Below are 26,085 nucleotides of genomic sequence, written 5' to 3'. Positions count from 1 at the left end.
TAATGTTTTCAGAACATGGAACACATGTTTAAATCAGACAAAAAAATACCTGAGTAAATGCAAAAAAGCAGCTTTTTTTTTCCTCCACTCCCCCTAACAAGCAATGATTTCATTAGAATAAAAAAGGTAATTGCCCCCTAAACCTAATATTTTGTTACACCACCCCTGGCACACTGCAAAAATGTAACTAAAATTAAGTAAATTATTCTTGAAATTAGTGCATTTTTTCTTGATTTGAGCAGGTAAATAAGTTTATTTGCCAATGGAATGAGATTTTTGCACTTAAAGTAGGAACAATTCATCTCCATCAACTTATTTCAAGTGCAGAATATCTAAATATCTTATTTTAGGGGTGGAACTACTTAACCTGACAACAGCCAGCTGGAGCGATACATGCAGCTGGCTGTTGTCAGGTTAGGAACTACTAATCCCATTAGCAAATGGTCTTATTTACCTGTTCAAATCAATGAAAAATAGACTAATATCTAGAAATTTTACTTACTTTTAGTTCCCTGTTTGCAGTGCAGCATGATCAAGTGTTTATGCATCTCAGTTGGATTTAGGTCTGGACTTTGACTAGGACACTCGGAAACTTATGGGAACACAGATGTTCCCATAAGTCTTGCGGATCATCAGGATCTTTTATTTTTGGTAAATGCGAGGACGGGATGCGGCGTTCAGGGCTTCAGATGTTCTGGGATGGTCAGAAACCTCCTGGATGAGCCGTCGATGCCCTTGTGGAGTAATTTTGGTTGATCGGCCGCTCTCTGGGTCATGTTTCCTTCTTTTGTGGCTAATTTTTCACGGTAAATCCTTCCAAATGACTTTTGCAACTCTATAAGTTGCCAGTGATGTTGTTACGTGTTGCTTTTTATGATTTTTTTTAGGCCTATTTCGTGTTAACAAACTGGTTCTATCCAAGTGATCTCGGGTTCTACAGGTCAAGTAGTACCAGGCCTGCATGGGCGTACAAAATTGAGCCAAAAATTGCTTTAATTAAAGTAAATTCATGTTTGATTGATATGGATATATATTTTTTTTCCTAATAAACAAATTCCTCATTAGAAAACAACTTTTTATTTGTATTTAATCAGGTTTTTTTTCTGATCTTATAATCCTGAAATATTTTGGTGTGACAAAAAAACAAAAAACAAAAAGGGGGCAAATACTTTCTGCGCAGCACCGCAGCGTTAGGGAACCTAGAAGCAACAAGTATCTCTGTCTGACCCACATTTTAGGGCTTTTCGTCTCAAGCGCAACTATTTTTAGATCTTTTTACACAAATGACATCTCGGGAACATGATGTCCCGTATTTGATTTTGAAGCATATTTATGCTCCTCAACTACATTAGGCTGCAAAATGAATCTGAGCACATTTCTCTGTGTCGGCTCGGCGTTGAACGGAGGACTAACAAATGGCTTCCTGTTTTTGCAGACAGCAGCGGGGGCTTCGCTGATGGACTGAGAGGCGGACAGCGGAGCTTTTAACAGCCGCCTTTAAGATCAGCCAGCTGCTGCTGCTGAGGGGCTTTTATTTTCAGAACGTGACCCACAAACACGCCACTAAAATGTTTAACGTGTGCCGTCGCCGTCTGCAGTTATTCATGGCAGAAGATAAGCTTCTCCATGTGCAATTCACATATCTGGGATCAGCCTGATTCATTTCTATATTTTTGATAAGAAATAAAAAAAATCTATATATATATATATATTTTCTGAAAAGTATATTTGCTGCTGTTGTTATGCCAATTATCTTGAATACATGTGGTTGTGGTTAAAAAGTAAGTACACCCTGTTTCATTGCTTATGAGTCAGGACATAATGAAAAAATATTATTCAACAAAACACACACAGCAGACTCTGAACTGTCATTATTAAACAAAAAAAGTAATAATAAGAAGAAAGAACACCTCAGGATTTAATACACTGCAACGGAACTAAAAATAATAATAGAATAAGATTTTTGCACCTAAATTAGGAACAATTCATCTCCATCATCTTATTTCAAATGTAGTATATCTAATTATCTTATTTTAGGGGTCAAATTCTCATTCCATTGGCAGATAATCTTATTTACCTGCTCAAATCTAGGACAAAAACACTAATTTTAAGAACATTTTACTTATTTTTAGATCTGTTTTTGCAGCGTAGCTTGCACACTGCAAAAAGGGAACCAAAAGTAAGTGAAAGTTTCTTGAAATCAGTGAATTTTTCCTTGATTAAAGCAGGTAAATAAGACTATTTGCCAATGGAATAAGATTTTTGCACTTAAAATAAGAACACTTTATCTCCATCATCTTATTTTAAGTGCAGGATATCTAATTATCTTATTTTAGGGATAAAATACTCATTCCATTGGCAAATAATCTTATTTAGCTCCTCAAATCAAGGAAAAATGCGCTAATTTCAAGAATTTTTTACTTACTTTTAGTTCCCTTTTTGCGGTGCAGAACTAACTTTTAGCAGCAGTTTTGCAGGAGTTCTGGTCCCATCGTCTTTCCATCGTTGCTTCAGTCCGTTTAACTTGGCAGACCTTTGCTTCTGCACAGATTAAGCTCTGGACTTTGACTGGATCGTTGAGCTCTTCTTTATCAGCCATGCTGGAATAGATTTGCAGCTGATGTTTGGGTCACTGGCCTGTTTGTTTGTTTGTTTGTTGGTGACCCGGTTTGGGGTCATCGACTCCGTCTGGCGGACGCACGTCTTCACATTTGGCTCTAGAACAATGTGGTTTACGCAGCTTTTTATGGTCGGCTGCAAGTTTCCAGGGTTCTTTGCCTGCAGAAGAAGCCCACATCACCAGCCCTCCAACAACCTGCGGATCAGTTGGTGTTTGCGCTGATTTTCTGTGCTTGGTGTTCTTCTAACGCGGCTCTTTGCACGGCCAAACACCTCCAATCTGGTCTTAGCTGCCCAAAGAACACATTTTCAGAAGTTTTGTGGTTCATTTAGACGCAAACCAAAGTCAAGTGACCATATTATATTAGAGCAGGGGTCTCACGTCCCAGGCCTTAAGAACTAGCGTCCTGCAACTTTTAGACCTCATCACGGTGCAATCAGCCTCCACTAATGGCCCAAAAATTTGACTCGGGTGTGTCGAGGCAGCTGCACATGTGGAAGTTGCAGGAGACCCTTGGTTCAGAGAGAAGAGGCTTTGTCTGACAACCCTCACAAACAGCCATATTTGTTCAGCGTTTTTTCTGATTGAGGTCATAAACTTTAACATTTTATTTTTGATCTGTCCTTGGGGGGAATTTGCTGTGACATTCAACACCGGGACGTTTGAGAGCCATCGCTTAAACGTCTCCAACGTGTGAATTATCTTTGTCACAATAGAGCGATCAAACTCGGACGGAAATCCCTATAAAATAAACAAGAGGACATGTTTTCAGTTTAGATTCCTCTTATTCACTCTTAGATGTTGTACTGCTCTCGTTTGAAACTCTTCTGACACTCAAACATATCTTACTTGCTCACAAATGTGTGTTTTTTTTTTCGTGCACAAATATCTTCGGCACCTAAATCCTGCTCCCCGCGCTCTGAGTTAATGCGCATGGTTAGCGTGGAGCTTCTCCAGACAAGCAGGGGCGGTCTGAGCACGAGAGCAGAGTTTTGTGGGACATCAGTATAATATCTGAGAGTGAAATATATTGCAGAAAGGAACTTTAAACACTTTCCAGGCCAGTTGGCAGCAAAAGATTGTTGCCCAGGACCGGTGCTGCTGTCATTCCACTCTGGCATCGTGTCAACGCTGGCCTGCAGGCTGCAGACCTGCAAAAACTGCACGACTCCTGCAGCAGGGGTGTAGCTAGTTTTCAACACACACCTTTTTACATCTCGCCTTCATTTTTATTTGACAAATGTTGACTGTACCGAATCTGTTCTGTGCGTTTCAGGGCCTGTTTTGTCCTGATAGATAAAGCCTGAGAAACTGAAACAGGGGTGTACTTTCTTTCAGTCCAAGGAAATGTCACTTTGGAGGATTTGTATCTATTTTATGGCAGATTACTGATGTATTATGATTGAACAAAATGAGTAACTTTGACAGAATATGAAATAAAACAAAAGTAAATGTGTATCAAACCATGTCTTCCGCTGATCTGTTGACCACATAAACATTTTAAATTAAAAATGTGCACAGATTTAATCTAAAAAATAGACGACTGTATGCCCAGAAAGGCGCATGTGTGCCCTCATATGACATAAATGCATTTCTAATGGTTCTTTATGACTTTATTGGGTAAAAATAACCTAATTCTGAATAAGTTTAGTTTTTTTGTGTGTAGTAAAGGTTGGTTATAGGGCTTAAGTTTCAAGCAGCTGGACCGTCTGGTGCTCCGAGTTGATTTTGGAGTCTGCCGGGCAGCAGGAGTGTGAGGTGATGTTGAGCAGAGTAGCAGCGACTTTGTTGTTTTAATGGAGGGGGGGTTGGTCCAACAGGAAGGTATTCACAAATGGGATTGGTGAAACAATAGGCCCAGTGTGGAGCCCCACACTTCGCCCCTCTGGCTGCCAGAAGTCTCTAAACAAGACCCTTTAAATAGAAAATTGTTGGTGGGGGCTGGAGGGCATCGCAGCTTTAATGTCCTCCAAATGCTCGCAAGCATCAGCGTTTCATTTATGTTGCAGGATTGCCCAACAATAAAATTAGTACTGATGACATAGTGGCAAAAAACTAATAAAGAGACCCCTCCTGGGACCAAGTTTGCCGGACGGCAGCAACAGGGCGACGTGTAACCGCTGTAATAATTTCCTCGAGGCATCTGGAAATGTTTTACACCTTTCGGATCGTCTTGGAGTGCCTCAGCTCTGCTCATTTTTCACTCCTAACCATAAATAAACCCTCTACTTTTTCCTTACAAGAGCAAGAGAGAAAAAAAAGAGGCAAGCAAATAAGAACAAATCAAGAGAGCGTGCTTTCTGAATATTTTCTCGGGTGTGAATCGTTACACGTCAAGCAAACAGCAGTTCTGGTCCAGCTTTCTTCTAGGGAGAGCCTACCAGTCACACCGGTGCTCCAAAATAATCCTCAAACATGTCAAAAAATCATTGACAAAATAAGTGTGGTTAAGCAGTGCAGACACGTGGGTGCCTTTTGTCATTGTGGAGCCATTTTTATCCCCGCCTGCTGCAATTAAATCACAAAAAATCCACTGGAAGCGCAAAAGTAAATAATGCATGTCTTAAATCAGTCATTTAGATAAATACATTAACCCTAATGTTGGGGATAATATATTTTATATTAAATTGCATGCATAATAAATCCCTTAAAGGTGCATAGCCACATTATTTGATTTTTTATTTATTTATACGTAAGTAGCTCACTCTGGTTGCATGCAAGTTTTTATGAAAGATTATCATGTATTAGTTATTATTCTGGAGTTTTACGCTTTGTTTTTGCTACATTTGTTAATAGATAAAGCCTTTCTTATTTACGATTTTAAGGGAATTGTAAATAATCGCTGGATTCTATGTAGCCTCAAAAAGGACCATCAAAAAAAAAAAAAGAGGTTTCTATAGCCTCATATTCTGAGTTTTAATATTGGTTTGTATAATTTGTAATATTGGTCAGGCATGAGGTTGGTGCCACACTAAAGGAACCGATTTGGACCCCCACTGAAGGGGAATTCACGAGATGACGAACACGTCACTCCGACTAGAAAGGCTTTTGATTCATATCCAGTTCGTTTTATCTGGGTGGAATTGGAGCTGGACAGCTGCACTGATCAGGTTTATTAGTTAAACTCAAAATTGTTATAAGGATTACAGGGTTTTCATCCAAACTCAACACTAAATCCTACTTTCAGCCTTCACTCAGTCGAAGTCTCAGGCAGACCTCAGGCAAATAGCCAGTGTGCATAAAATACGACACTTCAAATACCCGGACTGCTGACTTTTACGTTTCATTGATGATGTCATGATCTGGTCCTCTCTGCTGTCTTGCCACGCCTACCTGCTCCACTCCTCCCATGCTTGATTTCTACGCCTTGCTTGGTTCTTATCGGAGGTCTACCTAGTTTCCCATTCCTGGAACCTGACCACGTTTTTGAACAACCACCTACGAGCCTTGCCTACTCCCTGGATTTGTCTGCTTCTTCCTGATCTTCTGACCTGAGTGTGTCCCCCGGACCTTGACCAGGTCTCCGCCATCCACAGATAGCTTTCCTGCTTGCTCCTGCAGTGGACCTCTAATTGTCACATTAGAATAAACCTTTAAAAACACAAACCAGCGTCTGGCTGAATTTTCAGGTCTCCTTTCTGCTGGTCCTCCTTGACAGTTGATAGAAACTCTTTAGATATCTTTGCCAAGCATAAATGCTGAACAGGGATCTACCTGGGCTCCTGGATCCTCCAACAGATACACTTTAAGGCATTGTTTGGCAGATTTAACCTAAAGGAACAGTGGCTAAACCACCTAAATGTGGTAGAAAGAGGAAACTATTAATGGCTGTCAACATATTCAGGAGGAGGAAGGTGGTCCAACAACCCAGACTGCTGAGGTTTTAGTTTCTGGAGCGTGGCACGTTCTAAACACTAAAGATCTATGTGCCTGAACACCAAGACGTGCATCGCTGCTGATGCAGAAGCACAAGAAAATGCCGTTTCTCAATAAGCCGATTGGACAGTTGTTCTGAGCGTATCTAGAAGTCCGTTGAATTTTGGTTTCAGAAGAAGTCCTGAAGGTACTACAGTGGGATTCAGTTACCTGACTTGAACTTTATTGAACATCTCTGATGGGGTTTGAAAAAGGTGGGAACTCAAATATCTTCATGAATTCTGAATTCAGAACTGGAGGCTTTTGTATATCGGGAGAGGGCTACGGTTCCTCAGAAGATGCTGCCTGGGTCTGAATCAGGCTCACAGCAGGTCTTAACAGTAAAGTCATACTTTACTAAGTACTAAGGGGGCTTGTTATGAATAGGTTAACTAATTTAGATACTTCAGTAGTAATTAAAAGCTTAATTATGTGTTTAAATTGGAAAACGACTTGGAATGTTAGTTGTGTGTCAAAAAGGAAAGTTTTAAGATTAGTCTTAAAAGTAGACGGGGTGTCTGCCTCACGGACCAAAACTGGGAGTTGGTTCCACAGGAGAGGAGCCTGATAGCTAAAGGATCTGCCTCCCATTCTACTTTTAGAGACTCTAGGAACCACCAGCAGACCTGCAGTCTGAGAGTGAAGTGCTCTGTTAGGAACATACGGGGTAATCAGAGCTCTGATATATGATGGAGCTTGATTATTAAGGGCTTCATACGTTAGAAGAAGAATTTTAAATTCTATTCTTGATTTAACTGGAAGCCAATGAAGGGAAGCTAAAATTGGAGAAATATGATCCCTGTTGTTGATTTTTATCAGATTTCTTAATGCACTGTTTTCGAAGTTTGAAGCCTTCAGCTTCGAACTTCGTTTTGTGGACTTCCTGTTTTTAAAGAACTACAATAGTCCGGCCTTGAAGCAACAAATGCATGGACTAGTTTTTCAGCATCACTCCTGATTCTTTTAATTTCCAGATTTGCGATACATGATCATTCATTTGCACTGGTGTGTTTTGCTAACTCTGTGTATTTTAATCTCTCTGGGATTTATTGTCATAGAAGCTATTGAGTAATACATTCAAAATACAGCCTGAACGGCGATGCTAAAGAAGACTAGACATAAAGGCTTCCTTCAGAGTGATGAAAACATAAACTTTTAGAAGGTTATTAATTTGTGCCATAGTTTAGTATATTTTTTCATTTCAAGGAAATTTTTGTTTCTAGACCACAAAGCTGAAAATCTGGGTTCACCAAGCTTCAGATCCAGCACATGTGGATCAGTGAAATAAGAATCTCAGAAAAACACACGTACACAAGTGATCGGAGACAAAATGCTGGATGTGACGAACTTCATTATCAGATCCAGACGGTTAGCTCTGTAAATATGGGATGGAGATCAAACATGACTTAAGCAAATGGAGCAAGTCTGCTTAGAGATTAAATCCATGTTGCTTAAGATCTCAAAACCTCAGAAAATTGAAGCATAAATCCAGTTTTTCTTTAATTCCAATCCAGCCGGTACTGTCGCAACCTTGGAGGAAAACCAAGAAACGGTCCAGCTACCTCCCCCGAATCTGATTTCTGTGAGAAAATAAGTCCGTTTTAACGAGCCGCTGCTGATTTCTCGCTCTTACAACAGGAAGCTGAAGCTGGAGAAGGAGCTGGCTGGAATGCTGTGGAGGATTCGCTGGGAGGACCTCCAGTTTGAGAGCCCCAACAAATACCACAAACGAGCCGGCAGCAGGTTAACCCTCTCACAGGTAAACGGACCCACACAGATTGGTGTGCAGCAATAAAAAGCAAATAATGATGCAGATAAACGAGGCAACACCCACTTAATCTCCCGTTAAAAGCTTTGTTTTTGCCCTTTACTGAGGGCTGCTGTGGGAATGGCTTCTGTTTGATACAGAGCGATGAAAACGTATCGGCCCCTTACACATTTTCCCTGTTTTTCACCTACACTTAAATGTTTCAGATCATTAAACAAACTACACTGCAAAAACGGAACTTAAAAATAAGTAAAATGTTCTTAAAATGACTGTATTTGTCCTTGATTTGAGCAGGTAAAGAAGATTATTTGCCAATGGAATGAGTAATTTTACCCCTAAAATAAGATAATTAGACATCCTGCACTTGAAATAAGATGATGGAGATGAATTGTTCCTATTTTAAGTGCAATAATCTTATTCCATTGGCAGATCATCTTATTTACCTGCTCAAATCAAGGACAAATACACTAATTTTAAGAACATTTTACTTATTTTAAGTTCCGTTTTTGCAGTGTATTTATCACACAATTTAACTAGAGGAAATACAAAAAAAAAGAAGAAGCTGTTTTCGAGTTTTGATTTAATTCATTAAGAGGAAATTTGAGAGTGATCCAAAGTTAAATTAACCCTTGTTAAATAACAGATATTTTTTGGAAATTTGATATCAGTTACATCCAGGAAGGATTTCTGCCAGACCTGCAAATTAAACAAAAACAAACACTTAAATTTGAGGCTAGAAAATCATCATACTGCGATCTAAGGAAGCAAAATCCCGTCCGACTATCATCCTGGAAATGGTTACAAAGCCTTAAAAACGCCAGAGAACATCAGCGAGAGCCAATATTCACAAATGGAAAATAAAAACCTGGAACAGTGGAGCGTCTGACCTACCAAAATTACTCCAAGAGGACATCATCGAATCATCCAGGAGATCTCAGGAAACCTCGAACGACATCAGAAGCTCTGCAGGCCTCGACGAGTCCAAGACTTCTGAGAAAGTATTCTGTGAACCGGTGAGACTAAAGTTTGTTTCATCCGGGCGGAAAGCCGACCCAACATGTAAGACAAAGAACCTGAAACCAACAGTCAGGCATGGCTTCAGAGTTCTGCTTTCCACATAATAATAATAATAATAATAATAATAATAATAATAATAATAATAATAATAATAATAATAATAATAATAATAATAATAATAATAATAAAAGCATTGAAAAAGAATCTCTGGACTTCGGCTCTTGATCTTAAAATCAGGCACACTTTGGTCATGCAGCAGGAAAATGAAAATGATCCAAAGTATTTAAAAAAAGCCCACACTGCAAAAACAGAACTAAAATAAGCTAAAATTGTCTTGAAATGAGTGTATTTGTACTTTATTTGAGCAGGTAAATAGGATAATCTGCCAAAGATTTTTGCCCTTAAAATAGGAACAACTCATCTCCATCAACTTGTTTTAAGTGCATTATATCTAATTATCTTATTTTAGGGCTAAAATTACACTTTCCATTGGCAGATAATCTTGTTAACCTGCTCAAATCAGAGCAAATACACTAATTTCAAGAAAATTTTTACTTATTTTTAGTTCTGTTTTTGCAGTGCAGGTGGTCCAGTCAAAGTCAACAGATTTGAAAAACTCTTCACCTGGACTCATTAAATGAATCCTGTGAATAAGAATAAAGTTCTGCCACAGAGACAGAGGGTCATCACAAATGCCCTTAGAAATCAGTTTGGTTTAAATAGCTGGATTCCCTTAATATATATATTTTTATCTCATATTAAACATTTGTTTGCTGATCTGAATCTGTAAAGGGGGGCTGATCCTTTTCCCCAGCGCCGTGCCTCCATAGGTGTCTCATAATTGTTGCTGCAGCCCTGCGAGGATCCCAAACCCGCTTTGAGTTTACACATTCCTGAAAGCTTTTCCAGCGGTTTAATCCAAGGTGGCTGGCCTTGCAGCGGCAGACGCACATTAAATGGTCGTTAAAACGAGTCGGTCTGGCCCCCCCTCCCTGCTCCTTGCATTCAGGGTACGATGCCTCATCACGTTCTGTCATCTGGGGGCTAATGCGACGTGTTTGTGAAAGTCACACACCTTTTTTTTTTTTTTTTTTTTTTAAATGGCTGCTTCTCAGAAGTTTTTTTTTCCTAAACTTCTTTGGCTCCCATTTTTTTTTCCATTTGCATTCGTCACAAACGCAGACTTAAACAGCGTTTTTTTTTTTTAGGCATTCGGTTTGCAACACAGAAACAGAACATGATTCCCGTTGCACTTTTCCTGAAACCGTTCTTTTTCTCTTTCCTCTGATCTGAACTCAATAACAGACGTCTGTTCTTCTTAACTGCTCCTCTCCATCTTCTCAGAGAGGCTCCAGCTACGGCTCCTTGATAACTGCCCATGGAAAATATCAGCTATTTGCAAAAACCGGCTATTTTAAGGTAAGGCTTAGTGAGTTCTGACATTTTCAACTCCTGCACACTCCTTTCCCTCCCACACACATGTGCAACGCTCGCAGAGAAAGAAAGCCGGAGAGCTGGAGAGAGGCGAGGGAAAGAGAGAGAGTGCGTGGGCGAGTTTAGGTAGTTGGTTTTAATGCGAGCTGCAGAATGCGTCAGTTTGCTTCTCTGTTTATTTTTATTTTTTTTTATGCGTGTGTGTGTTTGTGTCTCTTGGTTCTGTGCTCCTGCTTCAGAGTCTGGACACAACCATTAATTTGTTGCTGCTAATTTTTGGGAGTAGAAATGGAGGGGGTGGGAGGATGTTTTAGCAGAAAGCTGTTTTTTTTTTTAATTTTCATTTAAATGGAGGTTCTGTTGAACCTCCCAGGTTCCTGCATTGACCCGAAGTGATTAAATCCAGAGCAAAAACACGGTGATGTAACAGCTTTGACTACCTGCAAAAACTGGAACACGAGGTCTTTCCTCTGCAGTGAGACGCCTCGTTCACATTGGGAAGCCATTATCAGCTGGCTGTGTTTCTCATTTAAAAAAAAAATAATAATAAAAAAAAGTCAAATCTCAACATTAAATCAGACCTGACCTTGCTTCACAATTACAGAGGCAGCACTTTTTTTTTTTTCCTCTCCAGACGGTCACTTCTGGGGCTCTGGGGAATTGCATTCCTGGTTTACAGGAAGGTTTACAGGTTTTCACAACGCAAGCAGCAAATCCACCTCTCCCTCTGCAGCAGAGAGAGAGAAAAGCTCCAAATGTACACGAAGAAATCCAAATGCCCTGTCTGTCTGCTTTTGCAGCTCTTTGAGTTTTCTTCTGTTTTTATGCAAAATCTTATCGTAAGCTTCACACGTGTTCTTTGTTGCACACAGGGAAACCTGGTGGCCATTAAACACGTCAACAAGAAGAGGATAGAGCTGACAAGACAAGTATTAATGGAACTTAAACACGTGAGTATTTTATTTAACAACCCTTTGCTAATATGTGAGATTTTTTTTATTTTTTTTAACCATAATCCCTTATCTGTAGCCTGCCACTCAAGGTTGCTTTAAGGCTGGAAGTTTTCCTGCAGCATCCTAATACATTAGAACATCATTGAAAAGTTGGTTTGTTTCAGCAATTCATTTATAAAAGTACAACGCATTTATTAAAATGTTTAATTCCGTAAATTATGATTATTATTGCACCTACGGAAAAATCTGAAATTCAATTATTTTTATTGGGAGTCCAATAAAAAGAAAAAAAATGTATGCACTGCAAAAAGAGACCTAAAATAAGTAAAATATTCTTGAAATAAATGTATTTGCCCTTGATTTGAGCAGGTAAATAAGATTTTTTTCCAATGGGATGAGTATTTTTACCCCTAAAACAAGATAATTAGATATACTGCACTTGAAATAAGATGACAGAGATGAATTGTTCCTATTTTAAGTGCAAAAATCTTATTCCATTGGCAAAAAGTCCTATTTACTTGCTCAAATCAAGGAAAAATACTTTCATTTCTTAGGAAAAAATTTCTTATTTCTGGGTTTATTTTTGCAGTGTGTTATGGCCAAAACAGGTACTGACCTCCTCCACAAGACGGATAAACCACAAAATGTTGCTGCTAAAGAAGCCGGCTGTTAGCATAGCGCCTCGAATCATATTGATGTAAAGTTTAGTGGAAGGAAAAACTGCCATATAGAAAGGTGCACAGACAACAGTGCTGACTGCAGCCTTGAAAGAAAGTGGAGACAAAGTGGCAAGACATGAGAGCAAAGTTCAAATTCCTTCTCTGGTCATGGGGGGGGGGGGGGGGGCATTCAATGGAGGAACTTCAAGCACTGGCAACCCAGTAAGAGTATGGAGGATGCTAAATAGTTCACTGATGCGGGTTCATAAAGAAATAAACCATATCCCCAAGTCAAATGTCTCTCTCTGCCCCATAGTCTCACTACACTGCAAAAATAGAACTAAAAATAAGAAAAATCTTCTTGAAATGAGAGTATTTTTCCTTGATTTGAGCATGTAAATAAGATTATTTGCCAATGGAATAAGATTTTTGCACTTAAAATAGGGACAATTCATCTCCATCGTCTTATTTCAAGTGCAGTATATCTAATTATCTTATTTTAGGGGTAAAAATACTCATTCCATTGGCAGATAATCTTATTTACCTGCTCAAATCAAGGGCAAATACATTCATTTCAAGATAATTCTACTTATTTTTAGCTCTCTTTTTGCAGTGTATACAAGCAGACAGATATTTTGAAGAGGTGTGGGGGAAAAAAAAGAGAAGGAAGTGGTTTAGGAGCGCTTATCAGCATCAGCCGGTGTAACACAGGTAAACGAAATATCCTCTCTGCAGCGGGGATGTTGAACTGCAAGTTTTTGCCCGTATAATTTACGTCATCAGCCAAGTTGGTCCGGGGTGGAGAAGATCGGAGGGTTCAGGATGAAGGAAAACCGGGTCGATGAAGTCTGGATGAAGTCTGGATGAAGCCAGTGAACCGGCGCAAACATCCATCCTTCATCTCCCGCTCCAGCCTTTAGCAGTCGGATGAAGCAGCCGCTGAACACTGCAAAAACAGAACTAAAAACAAGTTAAAATTTTCTCAAAACGACTGTATTTGTACTTTATTTGAGTAGGTAAATAAGATAATCTGCCAATTGAATGAGATTTTTGCACTTAAAATAGGAAGAACTCATGTCCATCAACTTATTTTTACGTGCAGTATATCTAATTATCTTACTTTAGGAGTAAAATTACTCATTCAATTGGCAGATAATCTTATTTACCTGCTCAAATCAACGACAAAAACACTCATTTCAAGATCATTTTTGCTTATTTTTAGTTCTGTTTTTGCAGTGAAGAGACCGAACCGAAACCAGGCTGCACACTGCAAAAAGGAACAAAAAGTAAGTACAATTTTCTTGAAATTAGTGTATTTTTCTTTGATTTGAGCAGCTAAGTAAGACTGTTTACCAATGGGATGAGTATTTTTACCCCTAAAATAAGATAATTAGATATACTGCATTTGAAATAAGATGACGAAGATGAAATGTTCTTATTTTAAGTGCGAAAATCTTATTCCATTGGCAAATAGTCCTATTTTCCTGCTCACATCAAGGAAAAATACACAAATTTCAAGAAAATTTACTTCTAAAGTTCCCTTTTTGTAGTGCAGGTCCAGATGCCGTCAACCACAGCGTTCTGAAGGTCTGTGCAGAAAAGCTGCCCCTCTTCAACCTTAATCTGACCCAGGGGAAGAAGGTATCAGTGCTCTGGAGGATACAGCCGTCAGTCCTCAGCGACTGCACTAACCACATCATGACGGTCCTGGAGAGTCGAGGAACCAACTTCACTGCAAAAAGGGGAAAAAAATAAGTAAAAATTTCTTGAAATGAGTGTATTTTTCCTTGATTTGAGCAGGTAGATAAGACTATTTGCCAATAGAATGAGATTTTTGCACTTAAAACAGGAGCAATTCATCTCTAAAATAACATAATTAGACATCCTGCACTTGAAATAAGACGATGGAGATGAATTGTTCCTATTTTAAGTGCAAAAATCTTATTCCATTGGCAAATAGTCTTATTTACCTGCTCTAATCAAGGAAAATTACAATGATTTCAAGAAAATTTCACTTACTTTTAGTTCTGTTTTTGCAGTATTTAAGGGCCTGCCGCAGTCTACGTGTCACTGTGGAGTCGGACTGGAAGGCACCGTTGTACCTCTGCCTTTCTCCAGTACGTTTAGCCCGATTTAGCCCGATTTAGCACGTCTGAAACGCCACTAAGCCCATTCGTCCGATCACCGCTGTTCTTAAACGTCTACAGAAATAAACTGGACTGATATTCAGTTAAAGTCGCTGCGCTCTCAGGACAAAATATTCGGGTGTGAGGCTCTAAAACAGTAAAATATTTATTCCTCCAACCGATACGCCTTTAGGGTTGTTGTTACTTCATTAACATACCTAGATTCATGTCCCCCCCTCCCCCTCCTGATGCCAAGAAGTGGAAGTCTGGCTTTTATCAATATGTTCAAGCAACGCTGCTTGTTGCTGCTAGCTTGTTGCAGAGATAACTAACACCCCTACACCTTCTTTTTGACATCAACGGCAGCAGCGGCTGATAAAAAGACCCCTCTGGCTGGGAAATGTTTACGAGCAAGCGATAAGGAAGCCGGGGGAAGGAGCGGAGGAAAAAAAAAAATCACAACTTAATGTGGTTTGGTGATGGAAACTCGTCGTGGCACAGCCATAACTTGGAAATTACACTGGCAGGCAGGAAGAAGACGGATGCTTGTGGCCGTCGTACTTATAGTCTACTACTCTCTTAGCTTTAACGCTGTGGTTCAGGAGTGAATTGTGGGTCATTTCTGCGTGGAGCTGCAGTGGTTTGGGCCGGTTAGCGGCCATCGGTCGGCCGGCCGGGCTGCAGTCTGAGCTGGCAGCTTCTGCGATGCCCCGCGGGCCTGATGGCCTGTCAAACCTCAGCTCAGGGAAAGAAGTAAAAAAGCCAAGCAGATGGGGGGAAACAGACATGGCTGCCAGTGGAAACTTAACCGCTTGTGCTCCGGGAGTGCAGCAGAGGAAAATAAATGGGCCAAAGGGTAGGCTAACAGCGTCTCCCGGGCCGTGAAACAGGAGCCGCTAACGCGCGGCGTTTCGCCGTGAGAGCGGCTGTCAGTCACGGCGGCGGGGGAAGAAAGGAGCGCTGTTGGAGCGTGTTTGAAGCCGGCTGCAGGTTTTCTGACTGCCGCCTCTGTCAGCGCTCCTAAACGGCTGCAGTGAAAGCTGGAGGGGGGAACTGTGCCACTCGCTTCTACAGACGAGAAAATGTTCCCTTTAAATCTCTTGACCTCAAACATCTGCGTTATTTTTTATGTTATTATTTTTAGCTCAGTCAAATGGACCTGTGTTATAAAACCAGTGTTTGATTAGTGATTACTTCCAATGTTCCCAGTTTTGCTCCTCCAGCTTGTTCAACACGACTTTTTAACTTTTTTTTTTTTTTTTTTTTATTAAATCCTCCAAAGCACACTGGCTCATTCATAACCTCGGAGGCCGACTCGTGCGATGCATGCACATGTGTCAACTGAGTGCGCTGAGCAGGAATGCCGCTCGGCACGTAGAAACAGACCCGGCACGACCAGCTCCACTGCAAACAGAACCGTTTGGGTGAAAAATCTGGCAGCGTTGTCCTGAAGCGTCGCCGCCTAAATGAGCCGTCAGTCCTGTGTTTCCGCGGGGCTCGGAGAGTGTGATGTTTGGAAAGCGTCCGGCGCTGACGGCCGCCGTGTGTTTGTGTGGTTATTTTCAGATGAGAGACGTTCAGTTCAACCATCTGACCAGGTTCATCGGGGCCTGCATCGACCCTCCCAACATCTGCGTCGTAACGGAGTACTGCCCCAGAGGAAGCCTGCAGGTAATGTCCCTCTACAGGCAAACCACTTGGATGTTGCTGCAGGATTACCGTGCCTTGCAGAACCGCAACGCCCCGTGCACTTATTTACCTTTTATTACGTTGGAACCACAAACTTTAGGGTGTTTTACTGGAGTTTTTATGCCATAGACGGTCACAAAGTGCTACATTCTTGTGAAGTAGGAGGAAAATGATAAAAGGTTTCAAATATTTCTTACAAATTAAGCTGAAAACTGTGGTGTGCATTTATATTTATGCATAAATAAAGTCCATGTGGAGGAGTCTGGGGTTTGAGGTCTGTTGACAGGAAAGCATTTAATCCTGACCTGGCCGTTAAGGAAAACGTTGCGTTTTATTGTTATTAATTTATTGTTTTGAATGGGACAACGCGTTTTATTAAACATTAGCATGTAAATATAGCCAGATGGATAATTTCCATCTTTAGTCCTATTGCCACCATGTTTCACCCTCATGGTGAAACATGGTGGTGGCTGTATCATGGTATGGCTAGTTTTTTCTTTTTTTTATAGCCATTAGTGTCTTACAATGGGCCAGTCACGTCCATAAATGTTATGATCAGGCTTAAATCTGATGGAGAATCTATAGCGAGATGCTCTCCATCCGTCTCGCCTGGCTGAGCTTAAGCTAGTTTGCAAAGGAATGTGGCAAAAAATGTTCCCGGATGTAAAAAGCTGGTGGAGACATAAAAGATGATCTTATAAAGCATTTATTCAGCAGGGCTGAATTAAACTGCTCCTTTTGGTGTTTCGTTTTTTTACAAGCTAAAATTTTTTAACATTTTCTTCAATTTAGAGTAATTTGTCACTTTGTGTTGGCCTTTCATACATTATGGCAACAAAAAGCATTAAAGTTTGAGGTTGTCACGGGATATAAAGTTAAACATTCAGCTGTTTTACACAGCCAAACAAAGAGGAAACACGTTTCCGGTATGACCGGCCTGTTTTAAGAATAGCTATATTATTTAACCTTTGGACCCAGTGGTGTTTTAAAAATGTCTCAAGAGCACCATGCCAGTTAAAGCGAAACAACTGAATTTATCCGTGATTTAAAAATTCAGTATGGCTGCATGTTCGCCGTTGTCTTAAATGCGCTTTAGAAATCTGCTTTCAGCTGATAAGAAAGTTTTGACTCTAGATTCAAACTTGTTTTTGGCCAGCGCTCCTGACATGACTGGAAATCGTTGATAAGGCTGAACTTTAATGTTAACACTTGTGGAGAAAGATCGTTTAAGCTGATAGGTTGTAGCTGCACGTCAATGCTGGATCCAGATTCCAAGAACAGGGTCAACTCCGGGGCCTTCAGAGTTATTCATTAATATCCTGCAAAGGCTGTGAGGCAGACACCCCGTTAGAGTGGCTTAGTTCGAAGTCTTCAGCTGATTCAAAATACTGCAGCAAGAGTTCTGATGAAAATCAACAAGCGGGATCATATTTCTCCAATTTTAGCTTCCCTTCATTGGCTTCCTGTTAAATCAAGAATAGAATTTAAAATTCTCCTTCTAACGTATAAAGCCCTTAATAATCAAGTTCCATCATATATCAGAGCTCTGATTACCCCGTATGTTCCTAACAGAGCACTTCGCTCTCAGACTGCAGGTCTGCTGGTGGTTCCTAGAGTCTCTAAAAGTAGAATGGGAGGCAGATCCTTTAGCTATCAGGCTCCTCTCCTGTGGAACCAACTCCCAGTTTTGGTCCGTGAGGCAGACACCCCGTCTACTTTTAAGACTAATCTTAAAACTTTCCTTTTTGACAAAGCTTCTAGTCAGAGTGGCTCATGTTACCCTGAGCTATCTCTATAGTTATGCTGCTATAGGCTTAGGCTGCTGGAGGACATCAGGGTCTATTTCTCTCTCTCTGCTGAGTTCTCCTACTGTTCTCCAATCTGCATTGTTTGTTGTTATTTCAACCTTTAACTTTTTGTTCTCTGTCATTTTTCTTTTCATAGAAGGTACACCTGGTCTGGCGTTCTGTTAGCTGTGACATCATCAGAGAACACAGATCATCCTCTATTACCATCTAACATAGAAAGTACTCCTGGGTCAATGTGAGCTTCTGAGCTTTCTGTGTCTCTGCTCTGTCTTCTCTAAGCCCCAGTGGATCGAGGCAGATGAGCGTTCACACTGAGCCAGGTTCTGGTTCTGCTGGAGGTTTTCCTCCCTGTTAAAGGGGAGTTTTCCTCTCCACTGTCGCTTCATGCATGCTCAGTATGAGGGATTGCTGCAAAGCCATCAACAATGCAGACGACTGTCCACTGTGGCTCTACGCTCTTTCAGGAGGAGTGAATGCTGCTTGGAGAGACTTGATGCAACCTGCTGGGTTTCCTTAGAGAGGAAACTTTCTCACCAACCTGGAGGATCTGATGGAGTCTGACTTTGGAAAGAGCCTTGAGATGATATGTGCTGTGAATTGGCGCTATATAAATAAAGTTGAATTGAATTAAACTGAATTGAAAGGCTCCGTGCATGGCAGCGAGGATGAGCAGAAAAAGGAGAACGTTGATTGTTTATCCTGACAGAAACTTCAGTGTGCTTTGGCAGACGCAAAAGTTGCTGCAAAGTTCAAGTCGTTTCTTCATTTTTCGATCTGTTCTTGCTCTTCCAGGACATTTTGGAGAACGAGAGCATAAACCTGGACTGGATGTTCCGCTACTCGCTGATCAATGACATCGTAAAGGTAAGTGGCCTTCAGGCTGCAGGCACGGTAAACAAATGAACCAGACGTCAAAGGCAGGGTATTGATTTGTGTGTTTTTGCATGGGCACTAGCAAAAGGTTGCTTTTTTTGTGCCACACAGATATGCACAAATCTTTCCCGTGGTTGCCATGGTTTCGCATGAGCAGAAACAAAAATGAAAAATGTGCAATAAAATAAAATTTGTGACTCGGAGTGGTCCTAACAGTACAGGTAACGTTGCATTTCCACAAAGTGAAGAGGGAATGAAAATTCATCATAAGCTTTGCAAATAGAATCATGGAAACACTTTGAAGGTTTCTGTTAATGACTTTATTAAGCTTAACGCTTAATAAAGTGCTTTGGTTAAATTAGCCCACAACGATAGGTAGATGTTTGACTAATCACTTCCACAAAATATCAGACACGATTTCAATTTTCAAGTTGCTCGTCCGCTCCTAAAGAGAGAAAAAGAAGTAATAGAATTACAAAGTAGTACTTATATTCCTTGAAATGCCTTCTTTTGGGATTTCCCATTCAGTAATTGGAGCATCTGCAGCACTTAAAAGTCGCAAAAGAAGGGGAAAAATTTACAGTTAAAAATAATATTAATAGTTTATTTGTAAGTTAGTGTAAAATGTAATCCAAATAATGTCAAAATGGAAAAAATAAAAACATTACATATTTATATTGTATATTTTTACTATATTTACATTTAGGGTATGAAATTAAAATGCTACAGGATTTAAGAAACCATGAGGGAATGAAATATATTGAGATAACATTTAGTAATTGCCAGTGCCGGCTGTTTGCTATTTCTTGGTAAATAGAAAAATAAATGTACAAATGTGAAATAGGACAATTTCTTTTATACGAATATTGCCGTATTTGCAGTATTAGCATATGTAACTGTGTCATGTAGGAGGATGTTAATGTTTGCCATCTCTGCTGCAGGGAATGAACTATCTCCACAACAGCTACTTCGGCTGCCATGGAAATCTGAAGTCATCTAACTGTGTGGTGGACAGCCGTTTTGTTTTGAAAATTACGGATTATGGTTTGGCCAGCTTTCGCTCGTCCTGGGAAAACGATGACTCCCATGCCCTCTATGCAAGTAAGTCCGTTTCCTACCGTCCATTAGCAAAGCATTCAGCTAATGTTGTATTGGCTTGTGCATTTGGGTCTTTTTTCTTTTCCAGAGAAGCTTTGGACAGCTCCTGAGCTGCTTATATACGACCGCCACCCCCCTCAGGGTTCTCAGAAGGGTGACATCTACAGTTTTGGCATCATACTGCAGGAAATAGCCTTGAGGAATGGACCTTTCTACGTAGAAGGCATGGATCTTAGCCCTAAAGGTAAACACAACTGCCTTTTAGTAGCCTCATGACGGCCAGCTTACTTCTGACGAATCAAATGATCTAAATCCTTTAGATTAACAACATAAAGATGTAGCATTAAATTTAATTGCAGCAGGAAATCAGCAAAAACGTTTGGATCTAGACACACGATCTACAAAATATTTACTCGAGTGAAACAATAATAGTTACTTTGAAAAGTACGTTCTTACACGGCAGGGCTGAATGGTTTTTTGGAGAACAAGCAACATATTTATTATTATATTATTTTAATTGTGCAGCTCTATTGGAAAGAAATATTTAGAAAAATAGTCTTTTTCTATTTTCTGGCATTTCATTTATGTAATTTTACTTTATTTCATATGAACAATAGGCATTAATGCGAGAGTCTTTGAGTTAGAATGAGGAAGAACGTACTACTTTTTTATTTTGTGCCAACATTATAGATAAAAATTGAATCTGAATACTTACAGAGTAGTTACAGTACACTGTGGCTTTCTTGGCTTTTGTTTTTAAAAAATATGTTTCTTTTTTACTGCTAGTTTATTTCCTTTCTCAGTTTAACTTAATTCCAATAGATGACTGCCATAATGTCATAGAGGTGGGACTGGGTGATAAATCTATTTTATCAATAAATTAGAATTTGCATTTTATGAAGATTTCATTTTTGGAAAAACACAATTTTTTTTATTTAAATCTTTTTATTTTCTTATTTTTTGTCATGATACTTTGCTATCTATCAGTCCAAAAAGGGGGAACTGTTTTGGTAATAGGTTGCGATGTTAAATATATGTATATATGTATAAAGAGGAAACTTTTTAACCCTGAAACAAGGTTGTATTTAGCTGTGAAGTTGACCTGAATACTTTAAATTCAGGTCAACTTCCAGACCAGATGACTGAAATAAAAGCAAGTTTTTTAGAATGATTTCTGTAATTGCTTTTATGAAATAAAGGGAGAAAAAATCAATTAATCGGGTCATAATAAAAGTCTAAGATTTTATTTTAAAGCCATATTGCCAAGCCTTACAAAAATGTCTTGAAATATTAACTTTTTTGTTTTGTATACCGTTTTGTATACTTTTTTTTTCTTCTATAAAAGGCGAACTACTTTAGACTGGCCTTCCTCCATCTGAATTATTTTAGATGAAACCTAAAGAGATATATTGGCTTTTTCCACACAGAAATACACATTCTAAACACCCTGATGTCAAATGTTTTGCAATTGTCTCTATCCTGGAATGTTTCCTTAAACTTTTGTAATTCTAAGATTATTTGTTATTCATTGAAGCCTAGCCTATCTTAGCTTAGCTTAGCCTAGCCTAGCTAAGCCTTCCTAGCTAACTTAGCTGAAAATGGAAAGAAACATCCTTCCAAATGCAATTATTTAATTTTTTTTCTGCAGCGTTAACTTTTCTGTTTTCTTTTCAATAATTTATTGATAGACACTTTAAATTGCCAGAATTTTTCATTAAAAAACACCTTAAAAGTGTAAAACAGTTTACCAACCCACCTGTATATTTTACAGTAAAAATGTAAACCAGTTTACAGAACCAACTGTATATTTTACGTTATATTTACATGCATAATTAACAGCTCCTTTTTCATTATTATATTTTTTCTGGCTCTCTTTTTTTATTTAAAGCAGGCTGTTGAACTGCTGAAGTATAAAATGGACTGTGTGCCACACTCGCTGATTTGCAAATTTGTATTGTATCCTTATCCAGCATTATAAATGCTGCTCAACTCTTAGTCTCCAATATCACTGCTGCACTTTATCCGGAAACTTACTGCATATTTGTTTACATTTCAACTGTCTACTGTTAAATCACTGCTGCACTTTATCCGGAAACTTACTGCATATTTGTTTACATTTGTTTACATTTGTCTACATTTCAACTGCCTACTGTTCACTGCTGCACTTTATCCGGAAGTCAATTGAAATTTATCCTTTAACTGACTGCAATTTATTACTGCATTTTTATCCTGTACTGTAATTCACTACAAGGTATCCTGTAGAGTTACTGCAATTTTTCTGAGCTGTATGTAAACGAAATTTCGTTCTATATGCTCTCTGTGCATACAAAATGACAATAAAGAAAGTCTAAGTCTAAGTCTAAGCTAACAGGAAGGGGGGCTGAGAGAGACGGGGAAGACTTACTTTCAATAAAAAGGGCCACGAGTGCCACAAAAAAATTAAAATCCTAAAAAATATTATTAAAATATAGCTTTATATTTCAAAATGTAAAGATAACACACAGTTTTATCATGTAAAATATACGGGTGGGTTGGTAAACTGGTTTACATTTTCACTGTATTTTTCACAGAAAAATCCTGGTAATCCCAGCTGCCAACGTTTTTTCAGTAAAAGCAGCTGGATTTTTTTTTTTTTTTACAGTGCAGGATGCCTCCTTTATGCTTCTTTTTGGAGGATTTCCAGGCATGACCCATCAGTAGGAGACCCTAAGACATGAAAGACTTGGCATCCCTTAGAATTCAATTAAATTCAGTTTCAATTCAGTTTATGTATGTAGTGCTAATTCACAACCCGTCCGTTTTCTTAAGGCACTTTGCAAAATAAGTCAATTTTTTACATTACAAATCAGTTATACACATATATGCTTCACACACATTCCAGCTGTTCGCAGTAACAAACAATGCAGTTAAGTTCAGTTTATTATTTATATAGGTTAAAACGTTTTCTATCTAAGGAAACCTGGTGGATTGCATCGAGTCGTTGATTTGCACGTCACTCCTGGATGAGCGTGCATCACCTGCAGGGTTTCACCAGGTTTCCCTCCTGGATCTGATGCCTACACAACCAGAGCCTGGCTGAGCAGAAGACTGATGGGTGGATGGAGGGATAGATGGATTTTTCTCTTTGCAACTGTGGCCTGATGTCGATAAACACTAAATAGAAGGAAAGGGGGGGAGAGGCTATAATTTAAAAGACACTTGTTGCAAAGAGTTTCATGAATATAGATGGGGAGACAGGGAGAGTGGAGAGAAAAAAATAGATGAAGAAGAAAGCTAAAGGCTTTATTTTTGATAGATAATTGTCTTTGTGAGACTGCTACTTTTTATTTTTATTGTCACACTCAAAAGAAAAGAGTCCTTGTTTTCTCAGGATGTTATTTCAAGTTTTTGTTTATCCATTTGTCCGGCGCGACTTGAACAGGAGAGTCGTTATTTCTATCATATTTAATCCCAAAGATTTTTAAAGACGTTTTTGTGCTTGTTTGAAAGTGACAAAGTATATATACCTTTGTATAAAATTGCCTTAGGTTGCAAAGTTGAGCCTAAAAAGGACTAACAAATTGTTTTAAAAATAATGGAAATATTCTGGACCAGATTATGTTATATCGGTGTTATCGCCTTTAAGTCTTAATTTCCCTGCTTTTTTTTCCCCTTCTGGGATGTGTTTCACATCTAACAAATCATGGAGTTTTCATTTAACTTGGTAGTTTGCTGAAGGACTGAAGACATTGTTGGGCCAAAATGCAAACGTGGAGGAAGGAGGGAATGGATGAAGATTGTAGTCACTTAATGTCTATGCAATAAATCCCCACTTAACTCTCCAAACTCAGCGTCAACACGACCTAAGTGGATGTGTAACACATTCGTAAGGAGCTTCCTCAGCCTGTTAACTTTGATTATAACCTTTTATTCAAAGTCACGTTCGAGGCTGGAGGCACAAGAGGCTGCTGCTTATGTGTCAACAGGCTGAAGACAGAAACCACACGTTCCCTGATGTTTAAATATTCACACCCAGCATTTACGAATAACTTTCCCTTTTAGCTATTCTTTAAAAAGATCCTTTAAAAGGCTATTATGGGTCTTCATTAGGTTATTTAGCACAGAGCAGCTAGCTTTATAGTCTTTCCATGTCCAAGCAGTTTGCCATCAGAAACAGAATAGAAATAAGAAATGATGGTTGTGTTTTAAAGAAATTCTTTTCCGTTGTGTTTCAGCGTTTATCTGCTGCTCTTAGTCAAAGAAAAAGGAGAAATTATCCCAAAAGAAATTAGCAAAAGTGTATTTGCATAATGGACGTAGTTTTATTTTAATTAGAAGCTAAATTATACAGAAAATTAAAAAAGAAAATGCAAATTCATACATTAAAACATCAAATCAGATGTACAGCTTCAATTTATGCCATCAATTTTTTTTTTTTATTCCTAAAAGTTAGTGTACTCACGCATAGTTCTAATGAGCTCAACTTTATTTTTTTTGCACAGCTAACATGCTATGAACTGTATAGATTAGCACTTTTTGAGAAACAGTGCTTATTTCAGCATTTTATTACTTTTTAACACATTCTTAGGAAATTTAAATGGTCCGTTGCCATCAGACTTTTGAACTGCTAGAACTGCTGAAGCCACAAAAGGGACTCTTAACTTTCCCCTGCACTGTTTACATAGTTTTACATCGTTTACATTTCAATTGTTTACACAAACCGCTGCTGCATCCTTATACGGAAATTTACTGCAATTTACTGTGATTTTTCAAGCTGTATGCAAACGAAATTTCGTTCTGTACGCACTCTGTGCATACAAAATGACAAATAAAGTTGTCTAAGTCAATAAATGGCAAATTTATAAAAACAAACATGTATAGCAGTCAATAGATAAAGACCTAACCAGTAACAATGTATACTTGGTGAAAAGATCTTTACATGCAGTCAGTTTTAATATCAACATAACATCTAGTCTTTTGCTTGGCAAGTTTTTAAGTAATTCAGTTTTTGTTTTGTAAACTTTTAGCTTCTGCTGTTTATACAACAACGTTTTCTGGTGAAAACGGAGCAGTTTGCGTCCGTACTGTTCATTTACACGGCAACGCCGCATGTTTTTTCTTGTAACAGCAGCTTGAAAACTTAAATTTTAATTATAGTTATTTTTTGCAAACTAAAATATGGTCACCCTACTTTATGTTAAATATAAAGAAATTACCTTTGATATCAAACAAGCTGAGCTGAGGAGGCGAGAGCTTTTCTATTTGTTTCTGGTTTTCGGGACTTTAGCTTATTTTAGCTTAGCTTGGCTTTTGGCAAGGCTGATTTTGTCTGTCAGGCAACAAACCTGAACTATTAGTTTTTGCTAAGTAGGTAATGGGCTTTTGCATTTTGTATTTGTAATTATTTGGAGTACTATAATCAGACCTTAAAGCCCTGGTATGACAGAAAGACATATAATCTCATACAGTACATCCTTAAATGTTTGCTGTGCTTCCTGTCCCCCTCAGAGATCATACAGAAGGTGAGGAATGGCCAGAAGCCGTACTTTCGGCCAACGACGGACAACAGATGCCATCCAGAGGAGCTGACCATCCTGATGGAGGGCTGCTGGGCCGAAGACCCGGCAGAGAGGCCAGATTTTGGCTATATCAAGATCTACATGGCAAAACTCAACAAGTAAGACCAACATGTTGCTTTTTCTAAATCTATTTATCCATATTTTTTCCCTTTAAAGGATTAATTAATTCCCAAAAACCTTTGGAAATAGCAGAAACTGTATCAATAGCCATAGCCACATCTGTCTGTGTGGCTTTATTTTATTTCATATTGAGTGCACTGATTAAAGTACATTAATAACTTTGATGAACGTCTCTTTATACAGAGTGATGGAAAAATATTTACCCCCTTGGCTTTTTGCCGATTTTGTTACATTCCAACCTGTAATTTAAATGTTTTTTTTAATATTATGCACAAATAGTCTAAGTTGATGAAGTGAAAAAAATATCTATAAAAACAAATAAATAAACAACTGAACACAGTCATATGCACATGCATCCTCCCTTTTGCTATGAAGCCCCTAAAAAGTTCTGGTGCAACCAATTACCTTCAAACGTCACATAATCACTGAAAAAGTGTCACATGACTT

The 26,085-nt window shown here is 38.9% G+C and overlaps 1 protein-coding gene across 3 annotated transcripts in view; it reads left to right on the top strand.

Annotated features, from left to right (window-relative positions):
* Window positions 1-26,085, top strand: part of LOC105927407 (atrial natriuretic peptide receptor 2) — a 100,120-nt gene that overhangs the window by 49,580 nt on the left and 24,455 nt on the right. The window contains exons 8-15 of one of the 3 annotated variants that reach the window (XM_036140023.1): window positions 8,174-8,294; window positions 10,665-10,739; window positions 11,627-11,704; window positions 16,059-16,163; window positions 18,782-18,853; window positions 19,804-19,963; window positions 20,049-20,204; window positions 25,448-25,616. In XM_036140023.1, the coding sequence (XP_035995916.1) occupies window positions 8,174-8,294; window positions 10,665-10,739; window positions 11,627-11,704; window positions 16,059-16,163; window positions 18,782-18,853; window positions 19,804-19,963; window positions 20,049-20,204; window positions 25,448-25,616 (936 nt within the window). Of the gene's footprint in view, window positions 1-8,173; window positions 8,295-10,625; window positions 10,740-11,626; window positions 11,705-16,058; window positions 16,164-18,781; window positions 18,854-19,803; window positions 19,964-20,048; window positions 20,205-25,447; window positions 25,617-26,085 lie in introns of all 3 variants that reach the window. The other 2 variants (XM_036140022.1, XM_036140024.1) reach the window with 2 other exon arrangements.

The sequence above is a fragment of the Fundulus heteroclitus genome, chromosome 8, assembly GCF_011125445.2.
Source record: "Fundulus heteroclitus isolate FHET01 chromosome 8, MU-UCD_Fhet_4.1, whole genome shotgun sequence".
NCBI lineage: Eukaryota > Metazoa > Chordata > Actinopteri > Cyprinodontiformes > Fundulidae > Fundulus > Fundulus heteroclitus.
Note: the sequence above shows the minus strand (reverse complement) of the source record. Positions and strands in the feature narration are given on the sequence as shown.